This window comes from Rhynchophorus ferrugineus, unplaced genomic scaffold (genome assembly GCF_030347505.1).
Source record: "Rhynchophorus ferrugineus isolate W39M unplaced genomic scaffold, kcgeb_rfMv2 rfM11, whole genome shotgun sequence".
Taxonomy (NCBI): domain Eukaryota; kingdom Metazoa; phylum Arthropoda; class Insecta; order Coleoptera; family Curculionidae; genus Rhynchophorus; species Rhynchophorus ferrugineus.
In genome coordinates this window covers 32,605,202-32,621,775 of record NW_027472590.1, presented here as the reverse complement: position 1 = coordinate 32,621,775, position 16,574 = coordinate 32,605,202, and the positions used below count along the sequence as shown (strand labels likewise).

Below are 16,574 nucleotides of genomic sequence, written 5' to 3'. Positions count from 1 at the left end.
AATGGAAAAAAATTTGGCAGTCGCAAAATTAAGCATATTTTTTAGTACTGTTTAATTTTTTTTTAGAATAAGAACTCACAAGGACTTAAACCTGGCCAACATGCTTTTAGCTATGTGAGCAGAAGTGCTTGATAGAAATTAGTAATATTTTAAACGGTTAAAGCTTGTTTAATGTCTTAAAATAATTTTGAAGGGAGTTTGATTTGTATTATTGAATAATTTGGAATTGAAAGTCCTGAACCTAGTATAACTAATAACATAACAATTTTATACCTTAGTTGCTAGACCATAACTTTCAATATTACTTACCTGAATATATTAGCTGCTGAAAACAGTCCTTCAGATATTAGCATCGGATCCCACGCGTCCCAGTCTTTCCTGGCTAAGTTCCTTGCCGCTTGTTGCATTTGCAAAGTCTGGAAGACGAACGGCAAGTTAATTTCAACAATATTCATTTTTTGTTCGAGCAGTAGGATTACCTCGTAATATGAAACAACTCTTAAGGCCACTGTAGCGACATATAACGAATTTGTGATGAAATCTATAACGTTCCACATGTCTCTGACGTATTCTTCTAATCCCACGTCCCACAACTGTTTTATCTCGCTCCATATCAATCCTGGAATAAATTATTATAGGGATACATTAAACTGTTAATATATAGAGCGTATATAATCTAAACACTTCTTTGTTGTTGTGATATGTTCATATAAAGGAAATTTAACCTATTTTTATCTCCTTAAATGAAAAACTTTAATGGTTGTATAAGAGTTATCTGTGTGTTGTAAGAGGTCAATTATTTAGTTACCTAATGATATAATTTGACTAAAAACATATTTAGCAATAAATACTGGGAGGGTACAAAAGAAACAATACGTCATATTAACGAAAGCCACACAATCTTATATATAAAAATGAATCGCAAAATATGTTCCTAAGCGCATAACTCAACAACGCCTGGACCAATTTGGCCAAATCTTTTTTTAAAATGTTCGTTGAAGTTCAGGGATGGTTTTTACGGCGAGAAAAATTAGAATTATTGCTGGAAAAACCCTAAAAATAGCCCTTTTTGTTTGAATTTGTTTCGTGTATCAGTTGACAATTCATCTGTCATCTGTCAAAAGTCATCTGTAACAGACAACTTTTTTTTTAAATTTGATATGACTTGAACTCAAATCCTTTTAAGCCGTACGAATTGTTTTATTTATTTAAAATTTGAATTAAATTTTAAACAAATAAAAAATTTTAAATAAATAAAACAATTCGTACGGATTAAAAGGATTTGAGTTCAAGTCATATCAAATTTAAAAAAAAAAAGTTGTCTGTTACAGATGACTTTTGACAGATGACAGATGAATTGTCAAGTGATACACGAAACAAATTCGTATATCGTGTTTTGTGCAGAGTGTTTAGTTAGTTAGTGTTTGTTTAGTTCGTGATTAGTGAAAAAATAATTTATATTTGATATGCCTCCTATAAGACGAAGCAATTTAGGTAGAAGAACCAGAAATGCTATAAACCAAGCTAATTACCGATCTAATCGTACTGCACAAGAACGTGACGACGGAAATGAACGTGAAAGAATTCGGATATCACAAACGCGTGAAGCGCGAGCGCGACATTCAACTAATAATCGCGCAAGTTTGAATCCAGCTGCTTTCAGTTACGATGTGTCAATTGACTACAGTAACTACCAATGTGTTGTTATTGGTTCTATGAACTTGGTTTGCTCACACTGTAAGGCATTAAAATACAAAAACGAAGCCAATGGATTGTGTTGCGCAAATGGTAAAGTGAAATTGATACAATTGGATCCACCACCAGAACCATTGTACTCATTGGTTTCAGGAATAGGAACAGATTCTATACACTTTTTGACACATATTCAACAATATAACAATTGCTTTCAAATGACTTCATTTGGGGCAACAAATGCAGTTCGGGAAAATTTTATGCCAACTTTCAAGGTATGTATTATAGCAGTTACTCATAATTATTTTAGCGAACAAAATTTTCTGTCACCAAAGTTAAGATGTGTTACTAATCTTCAATTTCTTAATCATTACGAAATATATCACTTAGTCATCATATTATATGGTGATTCAGTTTCAGTGACACTTTTATTATATTTTATATTTGATAGATATTAGTTAAAACTAAATATATACTTTTTAAGATCAAATATTATTTAAGTTTGATCATTGACAATCCATTAATTTATACCACACCATAATATTTTTTTTATTTACAGATACAAGGGCAAATATATCACAGAGCAGGTTCACTGTTACCAGTGTCAGATAGCGACAACAAATTCCTGCAAATTTATTTTATGGGCAATTCACCACAAGAAATTGATCTGCGTTGTGCACATAACAATTTAGTAAAAAGGTCTATTGTAGAACAATTACAAACTTTATTTCATCAACACAATCAATTGATTATATTGTTTAAAACTGCCCTGGATCTGATGCCATCCGATAATCACAAAATTGTAATCAGAGCTGATAAAACACCTGCAGGTCAACATACAAGACGTTTTAATGCACCAACTATTGATGAAGTTGCTATCGTTGTAGTTGGAGAAAACTTGGAATCCCGTGATATTTTTTACATCGTCGGAATTTTCAATTACAACCTATAAAGGAAACACACCGCTCATATGATGCACTGCAATATCCCATTATATTTTGGCAAGGTGAAGATGGCTACGATTTATCAATAAAAATGATAAATCCCATTACAGGTAACTAAAATATTAGTTTAGCTATGGCGATAATATCTCAGTCACTATATTATGTATTTTAATTTTATATTTGAATGTTATTAAAACAAAATCTGTTTACAGGTTCTGAAACCAACAAAAAAGTCAGTTCAATGAACTATTATTCATACCGCCTAATGATTCGGGAAAATGCAGATAATCACATATTGAAATGTCGGCGATTATATCACAAATATGTTGGTGACATGTATGTTAAAATTGAAACGGAGAGATTAACATTCATCAGGTTGAATCAAACCAAACTCCGATCTGAAGAGTATATTCACCTTCGAGATGCGATTAATACTGATGGAAATGCACAGAATGTCGGTCGGATGACTATTCTTCCAGCAACATACATCGGAAGCCCTCGGCATATGCACGAATATGCTCAAGATGCCATGTCGTATGTTCGTCATTATGGTACAGCAGATTTGTTCATCACATTTACATGCAATCCGCAATGGATACAAATTAAGCAGGAGTTATTACCTGGGAAATCATCCATTGATCGTCATGATATTACAGCCAGAGTCTTTAGACAAAAGTTGAAATCTTTAATGAATTTCATCGTAAAACATAATGTGTTTGGTGGGACACGCTGCTGGATGTATTCTGTGGAGTGGCAGAAACGAGGATTGCCACATGCACACATTTTGGTTTGGTTGGTTGAAAAGATAAGGCCAAATGAAGTTGATGCAGTGATATCAGCTGAAATCCCTAATGTACAAGTAGATCCTGGATTGCATGAGGTAGTTATCAAAAACATGATACATGGTCCCTGTAGAACTCTTAATCAAAATTCACCGTGTATGATGGATGGTAAATGTTCAAAACGATATCCACGGACATTAATATCGGAAACAATTACTGGTAATGACGGTTATCCATTGTATCGTCGCAGATCGACAGCAGACAATGGAAAATCAACAATTGTCAAATTAAATCAACAAGATATTGAAATAGATAATCGTTGGATTGTTCCATATTCACCCATTTTATCAAAGACATTCAAAGCACACATCAACGTTGAATCTTGCCATTCAGTGAAATCGATTAAATACATTTGCAAATATGTAACCAAAGGGAGTGATATGGCTGTGATTGGAATTGGTGCAGAGAATTCTAATGATGAAGTTACCCAATACCAAATGGGCCGCTATGTCAGTAGTAATGAAGCAGTTTGGCGAATATTTTCTTTTCCTATTCATGAGAGACACCCTTCTGTTGTTCACTTAGCTGTGCATTTAGAAAATGGACAAAGAGTGTATTTTACAGCACAGAACGCAGTACAAAGAGCTGCTCAGCCACCATCTACTACATTAACCAGTTTTTTTGAGACATGCCAAAACGATGATTTCGCACAAACATTGCTATATTCTGAAATGCCAAAATATTATACCTGGAATCAATCCTCAAGGAGATTTATACGACGGAAACAAGGAAAACCAGTTCCAGGATATACAGATGTATATTCCACCGATGCGATTGGCCGGATTTATTCAGTACATCCAAGCAATGATGAATGTTTTTATTTACGACTGCTATTAGTCAATGTACGTGGCCCAACATCATTCCAACAGTTACGAACTGTTGATGGTGAATTGTGTGGATCCTACAGAGAAGCCTGTCAACGTTTGCAATTGCTTGAAAATGACGCTCATTGGGATCAAACTCTCAATGATGCTGTAATATCATCACACACTCATCAAATACGAACATTGTTTTCTATAATCATATCTACATGCTTCCCATCAAACCCAATTGATTTGTGGATGAAGTACAAATATTATATGTGTGATGATATTTTATATCAAATACGGAATAGAATGGGAAATCCAAATATACAAATCAGTGAAGAAATTTACAATGAAGCATTGATTTCAATTGAGGACATGTGCTTGATAATGTCAAACAAACTATTAATTCAATTAGGCCTGACCGCGCCCAATCGTCCAATGCATGACGCTTTTAACCAAGAGTTGCATCGAGAAAGACTGTATGATCTCAACGCTTTGAAAGAATAAATTCAAACAAATCTTCCACTGTTAAATGAACAACAGAAGTATGTATTTGAAACTCTTATGAAAGTAACAAATGATGAAACTGGAGGGATTTATTTCTTAGATGCACCTGGTGGTACAGGAAAAACTTTTTTTATTTCATTAATATTAGCAACAATTCGCTCACAAAATAAAATTGCACTTGCACTCGCTTCGTCGGGAATCGCAGCAACTTTGCTTGAAGGTGGTCGAACAGCCCATTCAGCACTAAAATTGCCATTAAATATGCAAAGCAATGAAACTCCAACCTGCAACGTTTCGAAGAACTCTGCAATGGCAAAGGTTTTGCAGCACTGTAAATTGATTGTTTGGGATGAATGCACGATGGCACATAAAAAATCTTTGGAGGCTTTAGACAGAACCTTAAAAGATCTACGTAGCAATAATAACCGATTTGGTGGTGCAATGATTTTATTAGCAGGAGATTTTCGTCAAACATTGCCAGTGATTCCACGATCAACGCCAGCTGATGAACTCAATGCATGTCTAAAGTCCTCCAATTTGTGGAAACATGTTAAAGTACTTCATTTAAGCAAGAATATGCGTGTCGAGTTGCAAAATGACCAATCTGGAAACATATTCTCTAAACAACTCATTGACATTGGTAATGGCAAATTTCCTATAGACATGTTGACGGCTTGCTTTTGCTATGACTATAAACAAGTCCCAGGGGCAATCATTAAGTGTTTGTGGTATTAATCTAGAAAACCCATGTTTCTCACATGGTCAATTGTATGTTGCCTGTTCCCGTGTTGGAAAACCATCAGATTTGTTTATCTATGCGCCAGGTAATCAAACAAAAAACATCGTATACCACAAAGCAATATAATGATAATAATAATAATAATTATGATTCACATGATTAACAATAAAGCGATTACTTACTTTTCAATCCTTATATATGTTTTATTTAATTATTTTTTATTCACAACGCCCTATCACCAGGGTGATGGTTCTGTTCAGGAGAATTTTTTAAAATACGTAGGCACAAAAACTGCCACATTACAAATCTTTTTGACAGGACGAAGTCTGTCGGGTCAGCTAGTATAACCATAAAATATTACAGAACATTTTTCCTAAAGAGCAACTGGGGTATGCCATAACTCTTTCCTGCAAAGAGGGTGAAATTTATCATAAATCTCCTGCACATTCGTCGCCCTGCTTCCTCATAAACATATTTTCTCGAAAATAAAAACAATTTTCCCCTCTCTTTCACCGCATAAAACGAGAAATTTAATATCACTAAATGAAATGCATCTCGTGTTTTTTTTTATGGAAAAATATTGTTAGGCAGCAATAGCAATATTGTTAAATTATCGTCGATGATGTTCAGTCTAATGTATTAGAATTGCTTACTTTATAAAACATACAATAAACAATATTTAATGTCTTTAATTAAAGGTTCTAGAAGTATTGATTCTTGAGTATTGATAGGCCCTCTGGTAGCAAAACAATTCTAAACTCTTCCCACTATATTTTCTATATTCTGCGATCGAAATCAAAAGTAATATTAAAGATATTTCATAATTAAAACTAGAAAAATAATTTCAATGCAAATTATTAAATTTTAAATTTTTACAAAATGTTCCGAATGAAAGGTATTCAACACGAAATCAATTAAAATGTTCCTATTCTTTCATTTGAAACGAATTAAAATATAATTGAAGTAAAATTACGCCGAGATATCGCCTCATTATTCCTTTAAAATATCGAGAAAGTCCACAATTTGCTACCAAATTAATATCCTCCATGTTACTGACGCGCCCTCCAAACCGATTGAAGTTTAATTAAGATAGATCCTCGGCTAATCGTCCTTTTATTGTTTTCTTTAAACTTGCATTTACTCAAAGCCCTCCCACGTTAATCTAAAAATGATTATGGATAAATGACTTACCACTTACGTATGCTAAAATGATCCACTCTACCAGAGACGGCTCGGCGCCGCGTTGGATGACAATGTCGCTCTCGCTGCCGTCGAAGAACAATTGACGCTGAGACGCCAAAATCAACATGACTGCAAAGAGAGAACGTTAATGCGTGAAAACGGGGATAATTGTTTAGTTAGTGCGCTACTAAACTTAGTTATCTTTGAAACTCGTAATTCGAAATTCTATCAAGCTCTATCGAGGGTAACATGTTTTTTTTAATCAAAATATTTTGTTGAATAAGAGTAATTTCATTTTTTTTAACAGGCCTGGATTTAAAGTCATCTAACTCTAGTAATATTTGTTCAATGAAACCATACTAGTAGATAGGAAAATGTTCCATAGGATCAACTTCCAAGAAGTGAAAAACAACACAGGCTTCTTGAAATATGTGTCATGGTGATTAGCAATGAGTCATAGCAAACGGCAGTGTCATAATTAATTTTTATATTGTTACAAGACCTTTTTCAATTATGATGAAATTTTATGTTTTTCTTGTTAATTTAAGACATTATATATTTTTTCCTATCTTTCTGATATAAACATCTTTGGTGACTCAATGGAATAGCGTCTATATAGATATAAATTAATTATTGTTCGTTAGTGTCGCTAAAACATGAGAATGGTCAGATCGATTTAGCTAATGTTGGTTTTAAAATATTTGGGGAAGTCCATGGAAGGATTATATGGTGAGAAAATATCAAATAATTGAGAACATCACACACATACATACACTGTCATTTCCATACACTGGATCAACATTTTTGGTTGTCAAATATTAATGAGTGCCTTCAGAAATTCATTTGGTAACTAAATATGTTGATTACTGACTAAAACTGCAAATCACAAACTGCTCTTGGATTATATAACTTATTATATAATATATTAAACATTGAATTCAAATATGATACGATTATAACTGTACTAACGATAATTTTTAATCGTATTATAATAACTCTCGAGTAAAAATTAATCAACAACAGAGTTCAAAAATATAGTGACTGTTTATGGTGAAGCATATTTCGTAAATGTGCTTCATATTTGCTATTATTTAGTCACAAATTTGGTGCAGAACTATCTTCACTTTCATTACTTTCATTAATGATGTTAAGGACTGTTTGTATAGGGTACCAATTTTTTAAAATAAATGCCCTTTTAAAGTAATCCTAATCCAAATTTAACTATCGGACATTTTGAATGGTGGAATTCCCTTTGTTCTTAAGTTATTTTGTAGCAGCTTCCAAAGTTTAACCTCCATCAGAAAACTTACGCGCACTAAGAGGCTATACTAACTTGTTTTTTTTTCGGAATTTATTAACTTAAATGATGCGTAAACTATTCAAAAATGATACCTTGGAGATATTTTGCCGAAGAAAATTCAATGGAAAAACTTTTGTAGCTTAGTTTACGATATATTTTTGAGTTCTATTATGGCTTTATTGGTAGAATCATAAATTGGTTATACTCTTTGAAGATGTGTGGAGATCGCAATAATAAATATTACATAAGTCATGAGATACGATAAGAGCCGGTAGACTGATGGGACTGTATGTTACTCCGAGTTTTACGCCTTGCCAATTACAAAATAACAAAAACTTCAGACGCCTCCACTTCAAGTACCACTTTAAATGCATTAGATTCCAGAACTTGATTGATACCTATGGTGATGACTGCTTCAAGTGTCAAAATTGGTTTGAGCGTTTTGGTTCTAGACATTTCTGATTGGCTATTCTTTGAAAAGGTCAATGACATATTTCGTTCCGCATCATTGACACTGAACTAATAATCGACAATATAACGCCTCTGAATCATTTAAATTAGATTAGATACCAAAAGAAGTCTGATACTTGGGGTTCATGTAAATTAACAGAATGGATGAAGCTTCCATTTATAAAGCGCATCTGCAATAAAATCAAATTGAGTTATTTTTTAAACGAATAACTACAAGCGATGAATATGGATCATATACAGCATATATATGATCGTGGTTAGAACCGGAGGAAGGTTTAGAAAGGCAGCTCGACCCAGACACAGAACTGAACAAAATTATTCTAGCCTAATCAATAGAAAGGGCGTTGTCTTCGATAATGCTAGACTACACACTCCTTTCTCCCAATTTGGTACAAATAAAGAAAAAATATCTGGGAAGCTTTGATGTAGCTTATTATAGCCCCAGACATATGTCCCATTTGACTGATTTGTTTTGTCCACAGAAAAGTTTTTCATTATCGAAAATGTGGATATATAAAATCATCAATACTGCTTGAAATTCATATGAATAAAGTGGCCTTCAAAAAGAGGGAAAAATTATTTTTTCCAACCGTTTATATGTTGTAAGTACATATCACAAATTCCTAGTGGCTTGACGCCATTTCGTACCAAAATATGTTGCTCAAAATATCATTTCAATCTATTAATAAGTTCTGGAGACAAAAATCCTATCCCAATACTAAAGAAAATACTGTTCAGTCTCAATTTTAATATCCGCTACAAGATGTTACCGAATATTAATAATATTATTTTTAATTATAATTAAACTATGTGGAAACTTAGAGACTTTACTAATTAAATATCTCACAACCTGAACTGTCGCCAAGTATTATACACTAAATAGTCCGCTAGCTGACGTGGAATTTATATTATGACCCACCTCCCAAATTGGTTTGGCCGCCTTACTTTATGGCTATTACGACGTCTAATGGACTCCTTACAACTAAGCTTTCAAACACTTCCCAAAGCCGCAACGGTGCCACAAGAATATATGGCGATTGGTCTCATTCATTAACTACTCCACTATCCAGACGAGATGTTTACGTTAAAGAAATATAGGGGCTCTCAATAAGGACGGGGTTATGAATGTGGATTAATACATCGTTAGAATGTCTATCGCAGATTCTCGCGATGGCAAGCATCTGAAAAGTTCATTTTTCAATGATTCTGGCTCATTCATCCGACTGAATCAAATTCAGTCATGGCCTGAGTTGTGTTGGCCGAAGAGCATCGCTTTATCTTAGGCGTGCAATGAAGCACGCATGAAATGTAACATATAGTCTGTTCAAAATAACAATTAATTCACGTCATCAAATTTATGGTACGCAAATTTGCAATGTTGCCGCATCAAATTTGACTTTTGGTCTACAACGTTTAATGGTTTAAATAGAATAAAATTCAAAACACGTAATCTTATTTTTGTTAAAAAATTATTATTAGAATAGAAGTTGAGTTTTAGTCATAATTGGTGTGTACGTGATTTACACGTTTTTAAACTTTTATACTTTTCTTCAATAATATGGAGTAAAGCAATCAATTAATAAACAATCAAATAAATTGTAAATAAATATTATCATGTAATGTTATATGACTGAAATTTAATGTACTTACGAACATTTACTAGTGTTTATCGATTTACTTACAAAGAAATGTAAAATAACTCGCCGAATGACAGATGAATTTGATAAAGGGTTTCCTCATTGTCTGGCCAATGACAGAATGGGGGGCAACGATATAAGCAATGGAGAAGAATGGGAACAGGATACCGATTCGCACAATTTCCAGGGCTTGGAGCACCATATTTTTTCGACGGAAACCGGGCAGGCCTTCGTACCAGATGGAGGCCAGTAGTTGCTGGACGTTCGAATGAGCGACGAACTGGAAGAGAAACAAGAAAATTGTTAAAATATCATTTTCTTTCGATATATTTTATTTAAAAGTAAAATCATATTAATAATATAAAAAGGAAATTAAAACAGTTTATTACACAATATATGATATCTAGTTAGTAGTTAGCTGTTTTTATATAAATATAAATTTAGCTAAAGCAAAACATATTCTATAACCTTTACTCTGAAGAATCGATTAGTTAAATGAACGAACGTCTCAAAAAAGTTCGAGAATTCGTGAATCATGCTGATTGAAAAGTCATCAAAACACACGTTACCTCAAAAATTGTTACCTTTATATAAAATTATCTTTATACAATGTGGGGTAAAAGCCCAATAATGGAACGATTATTTTCAATAAATATTGTCACTATTTTCGCTCGTTCTTGTAGTATATAAATATCCTGTCCATAATAAAATTTGGACGTCTACACAACACAATGGTTAAAGCGAAACTGAGCTAAACCTTACAATCAAAAAGGTAGCGGGACTTTTGCCTCACAATATTTTTTGCTTGCCTATACAAAGTTTTACTAATAACTAAGATATTATTTCATATACATCTTTAAAAGTTTGGAGCTTACGATCATTATTCGGTAAACTTCGGCAGTTTCCGCCTGATCTTGCAACGTTATAACCAGTTTGGTATGTACCCTTATAGTTGTAACAACTAGTGTGCTATTATTATCATAAATTATATTTATTTTCACATATTTATATTTTATTTGATTTCACAATAAGTTGGTTTAAATATAATTGTTTAAGTAAAGTTCAGAATGTGTTGTCAAAAAACTTTTGTAGCAGTTTTAATATGAAGAAACATATGATGAAGTCCCATCCAGATCTGTGTCTATATAATTTTTATTTTTATTTTATTCAATTCCATAGCAAGTTTATTACATTTGAGATATAATTCAGTTTTTAAAGTAAAAGTTCAGAAAAATATGACTCGATGTGTGTTAGTACCAATTCTGCGTAGAAAATGACATGAAAACATTAGCAGTTATGTGTTCATTATTTTGGTTCATTATCTTGAAATAATAATGAGGAGCGAACTGTTTGTTGTGTATTAAGTAGATATTCGATCAATTTAAATCCAAATTAAATATAAAAATTATAAAATATTACAACGTGCGAATCATATACACATAAATTATGACTAAAATAAAATACCAAATTTCCTAAAAATTATCTAAGGAATGTTAAAGTTCTGTTATTTCCAAACACAGATTGTGACTCTCAAAAAAGCAACTTCAATTAACTGAAATCGCGCTGCTACTGATTTTTTCCAAGCGTTTAATATTCATCCCCCCAGCGATGATTGATTATTTGAGTTTGATAACAATTTCTTGCGGTCGTTCGAGTATTTTGAAACAGCCATTGTTCGGTCGAACTGAATGGGGCCATTATATCTGAGAAAAGTTAATAAAACCGTATTGTTTCAATCGATAACTTTCGTTTAATCGCTACTTAAAATATATGTATTGTGCTGAAGTTAGTCGAGATTGATATAAAATTATATTTCCCTTGCTCATTGATGTACTCTGAAGATTGTAGAAATTTGTACTAAATTTTATCGTTGGCATTAAATAAAACTTTGGACATTGCAAATATGATAATGAAATATATTTAGTAGGATTTTAAATATATTACTAACAATTTTATAATATTTATTCCTAAAATTTTGTTGGTTTCGTAAAAAAATCATGTTTAGAATATTCAGATGGCAATTAAAATAAAACTAACTTTTAATTATAACTAACAATAATCACTTTTAGTCAATAAGTTATTTCTCATTACGAAGGAAAACATCTTTGATGCTATTAGGGTCTCATATGGCAAGAAAAGTACAATAATTATCAAGTCATGAAATCTGAAAAGCTAATAAATATAAAAAGTATTCGGATTATATGATAGGTACCCGAAAACTAACAATTAATTGTTATATAGTATACAATAAATATTTTGACGATGTTTCGGCAGAACTTCATGTGCCATCATATTTGATTATGATTTTGTTATGAACTAAAAATGGATTGATTGATATTTATATTATGCATCTAAAAAAGCTGCTTCTGAAAATCTAAATACTTTGTAAACAGAGTACAAACAATTTTTGTTATTCTGGAATTTTGTTAATATATACTAGAATGAAATGTTCGCATATGTCGTGTTTTTCTTTCATAGTTGAATATACCTTCCAGTAAAACGGTCCCATTAATGTGTTAACTCCACAAATAATGCAAATTGTAACTTTATATGATCATATATCGTAAGTATAATAGCTCTAACAATATGCGAGTTACCACAAGTAATACAAAATCTTAAATAACATTGCTTATTATTCCGATTTAAAATTATTCTGCCGGCATTTTGCGGTACAGCGTTGCCAAATTTAAGATACAACGTAAAATTACACGTCCATTCTAAGGTTTCGTACAAAATAAATGGCGAATAATCTACTGTATTAGGATTGAAACGGACAAAGGTTCGGCCAAGTCCAATGAAAATAGAACTTAAAATACTTGTGTATATATTATGCATCACCAATCTGACGGATATTCCTGGTTGCTTGATTTGAATTTACTTATGTGTAGGGCATAGTATACAAAAATTTTAGGCCTTAAAGTTCTTTTTCCGTATTAGTTTTAACAGTGTTAAATTGCAATCCTCTAGGTTCTCCCGTCTTCATAAAAAAAGGATGCAAAATTTTCGTTAAGCCGCTTAATATATATAGTCTATTCAACCCCCGTCTACATACAAAGTGAGTGACGAATCTTGGCCATCTTGATATTGGCTCTATTTAAGGACACAAACTATTTTAACGAAATAAATATAATTTAGTAAAATTAATTTAGAGAAAATTGTCTGCCTGGAACGTATACATAAAAGAGTTAGGGACATGCAGCTTTTTGACGGATGTAAAACGTCCTTTCATACACATATAAAAATAATCCTCGGAGAGTTTCAATGGAACTTACAGGCATGAAAAGTGACAAAAGACAACAAAGACAACAAAAATTTATGGAAAAATGAAAATGTTACAATAGCATTCGATTAGGTTTTGTTGGTCATTAGATTTATTAATAATTAATGGCAGATATATTGCTGGTCGAGAAGGATATTCTATCAAAAGCTATTTAGATATGTGGAAGGAAGCATTGTCAACCATAACACCTTCTGTTTGGATGAAATCTATAAGACACACAGAGGAAGTAATTGATAAATGATAGAATCGTAAATATGTTTTAGACAGATTAGAGATTATCAGTTTAGTGATTTAATTGGACTTGATTTAATTGGAAATTGAACGTGACTGAAGGAAATTTTCATGATATGTGATAATGCTGTGCAATGCTGAATATTTTTGAGACAGAGTGATGAGAGTGGAAACAACTGAAGGTATGCACATAATTAATTGAATATAACAGTAGAAAATAGTATTGTAGGGCGTGAAAGATTTGTGTCCACAGATATGATTGTAATTGTTCAAAATTAAACCTGAACATTTGGTTAGAAGGTTTGAGGAGAGAATAAATACTAACTGTTTTCTAGGTATGGCAAATGAATTGGAAATAATTCAGTGATTAATATTATGAAGAATGGTGTACACAGATATTAGCAGAAGAAATAAAATATGCAGTGATACTAAGATGATTTGACAACATAACACAACATCGAAGGAAACAATAGCTAAATATAAAAAGGTAAAAATGCTCTCGAATAAAAGTAAAATACGTTTCTCAGATATGCAATTGTTAATTAGGTGGATTATACTTCCAGGGGGATACCACTACATAGAAAAAGGCCCCCAAAAACTCTACCTCATGGGTGGTGTAGAAAAGAGTTCAATATAAACAAAACAAATCTAACCCACAAACTATTATATCTTTATTCTTAATTATAGTTTTAAGCTCTTAATGATATATGTATTAGATGTACTATAATGTTGAAATAAATTATATTTGATAATATTTTTATTCAAATATTTTATTTAGGTTAGAATTTTCTTGTATGTCAAAGCCAAACTGAACTAAAACTCAGAGTTGATGAGGCAACATTGCAATGTTTCGACGTCACAAATATCCATGACGCATTACTAAAAAAACTTTGAATAGACTATAGAATATTTACTGTGCTTTAAAATCCTTGTTTCGTTATGTTAGAAACCTTAATTTATAGAAGATATTCTTCAAAAAACTCATGTAGAAAAAATATGTCGAAATTAAATCATACATCGACCGTTAATAAGGTTTCGCATGCGAACGGCACAAAGAACCTAACCCAATTAGCCGCGTTCTCTTTCGCCGGCATAAATACAAAATTCCGAGTGCCGAAATTGCGTGCCGGCTGCAGCGTAATTAGGCTGCAAACCTATCAAATCCCCCCACCTCCCCCGACGCCGAGACGGAATAAAAACAAGACCAATCGAACATTAAGGAACGTAATGGGTCGAATGATATTAACGGGTTTTTCTTTTGGAAAGGTTGGCCTACATCGGATGTCGGTTAGTGAGCTTAGAGGGGCCGGGCTGAAGAGTTCGATGACCGAAAAGTAAGCCGTAGGTTTATTGAACCACCGTGGCCGCCACTACCACCTTTACGTTTGACGGTCTGGCCAGCCTAGGGAGCGATGCAACTGCAATTTATTACTTCATAGGCGGACCGAATGAAGTTCTGCAAGAGTCGTAATATCGGTAATATTATTTCTCCCCCTTTCTAGGTTATTATTTTTAATTCGTTAAATTCATTAAAGAGCCATAAGACTCTTGGACTTAGGGCCTTTGTTACATATTTTGTAGTATATATAACAGTTCAATTGAAAAGTCTCCGATCTACCATAGTAAAATACATTTTTTGGCTAAATTCGTTTTTTTTATTCAACATAATTCCCTTCAAGGGTGACACACTGATTATAGCGACCACCCAGCGAGCATACTTTTCGATACCGTTTTTGTAGTATGATTTGTCTTTTACTTCAAAATAAAACTCATTTTCGGCGATCACGTCTTCATTCGTCAAAAACTTCCTCCCAGCAAACGTTCTTTTGTGATGTGAGAACAGGAATTAGTGGTTGGGGGTCAGATCTGGAGAATACGGTGGATGAGGAAGTAATTCCAAGTACAATTCATGGATTTTTGATATGGTACATTGACTTGGTAAAGCAGCACTTTCGTTTTCTTCAAATGCGGCCGTTTTTAAGCAATTTCGTCCTTCAAACGGTCCAATAACGGTATGTAATACTGTGTTGATGGTCCTTTCTTTTTCAAAATACTCAATGAAAATTAATCCATGGGGATCCCAAAATACAGAAGCCATAACTGTGCCAGACGACCTTTGCTTTTTTGCCACGCTTTGGAATGGGTTCATCGTGTGCAGTTCACTCGGATGATTGTCGATTGAACTTCAGAGTGAAATGATGGAGCCATGTTTCATCCATTGTTACATATCGACGCAAAAACTCGGGTATTATGCTTACTTCAATTCAAACTTATCTTCAAACACTGCTCAGAATCATCAACCCGTCGTTGTTTTTGATCAAAAGTGAGCTCGCGCGGCCCCCTCTTTGCGCACATCTTCCTCGTACCCAAATATTCGTTAATGATATGATCTACATGTCCAGATGATATCTTTAGAGTGTCTGCTATTTCATTCAGTTTCGTAAAATGTTTTATCCATTGTCACATATCGATGCAAAATCTCGGGTTTATTACGCTTGATCATCTTCAAACACTGCTCCGAATCATCAACTCGTCGTTGTTTTTGGTCAAATGTGAGCACTTTGCACAGAATTTTCTCATACCCAAATATTCGTGAATGATACGATGTACACGTTCAGTTAATATCTTTAGAGTGTCTGCTATTTCATTCAATTTCAATTTACGGTAATCCAAAATCATTTTGTGGATTTTTTCAATGTTTCCGTCGGTAACAACCTCTTTTGGGCGTCCAATGCGTTCATCGTTTCAGGTGCTCATTTCATCTAAAATTAGCATACCAATCCTTGATGGTTGATTTTCCTGGGGCAGTGTCCAGAAACTCGGCATCAAACTAAGTTTTCGCTTCAACTGTATTTTGTCCTTTCAAAAAGCATTATTTTATCAACACGCGAAATTCCTTTTTATCCATTTTTTCACTATAACAAAAGTTGCTTCAGTCATAAT

General features: G+C 33.1%; 2 protein-coding genes across 4 annotated transcripts in view; one reads left to right on the top strand and one right to left on the bottom strand.

Annotated features, from left to right (window-relative positions):
• The window catches only part of Trpgamma (Transient receptor potential cation channel gamma), a 249,720-nt gene that overhangs the window by 67,543 nt on the left and 165,603 nt on the right, over window positions 1–16,574 (bottom strand). For 2 of the 3 annotated variants that reach the window (XR_013007620.1, XM_076417086.1), the window contains exons 8-10: window positions 10,166–10,400; window positions 6,722–6,841; window positions 310–619 (exon numbers count right to left, since the gene is read on the bottom strand). Coding sequence is in view for 2 of the 3 variants with exons in the window: in XM_076417086.1 (XP_076273201.1) it covers window positions 310–619; window positions 6,722–6,841; window positions 10,166–10,400 (665 nt within the window). In the remaining variant the exon portion in view is untranslated. The remainder of the gene's footprint in view (window positions 1–309; window positions 620–6,721; window positions 6,842–10,165; window positions 10,401–16,574) is intronic. The other variant, XM_076417087.1, reaches the window with a different exon arrangement.
• Window positions 2,662–4,798, top strand: LOC143204526 (uncharacterized). The gene is made up of 2 exons (XM_076417096.1): window positions 2,662–2,746; window positions 2,849–4,798. The coding sequence occupies exons 1-2, from the start codon at window positions 2,728–2,730 to the stop codon at window positions 4,789–4,791; spliced, it is 1,962 nt and encodes a 653-aa protein (XP_076273211.1). The 5' UTR covers window positions 2,662–2,727; the 3' UTR covers window positions 4,792–4,798.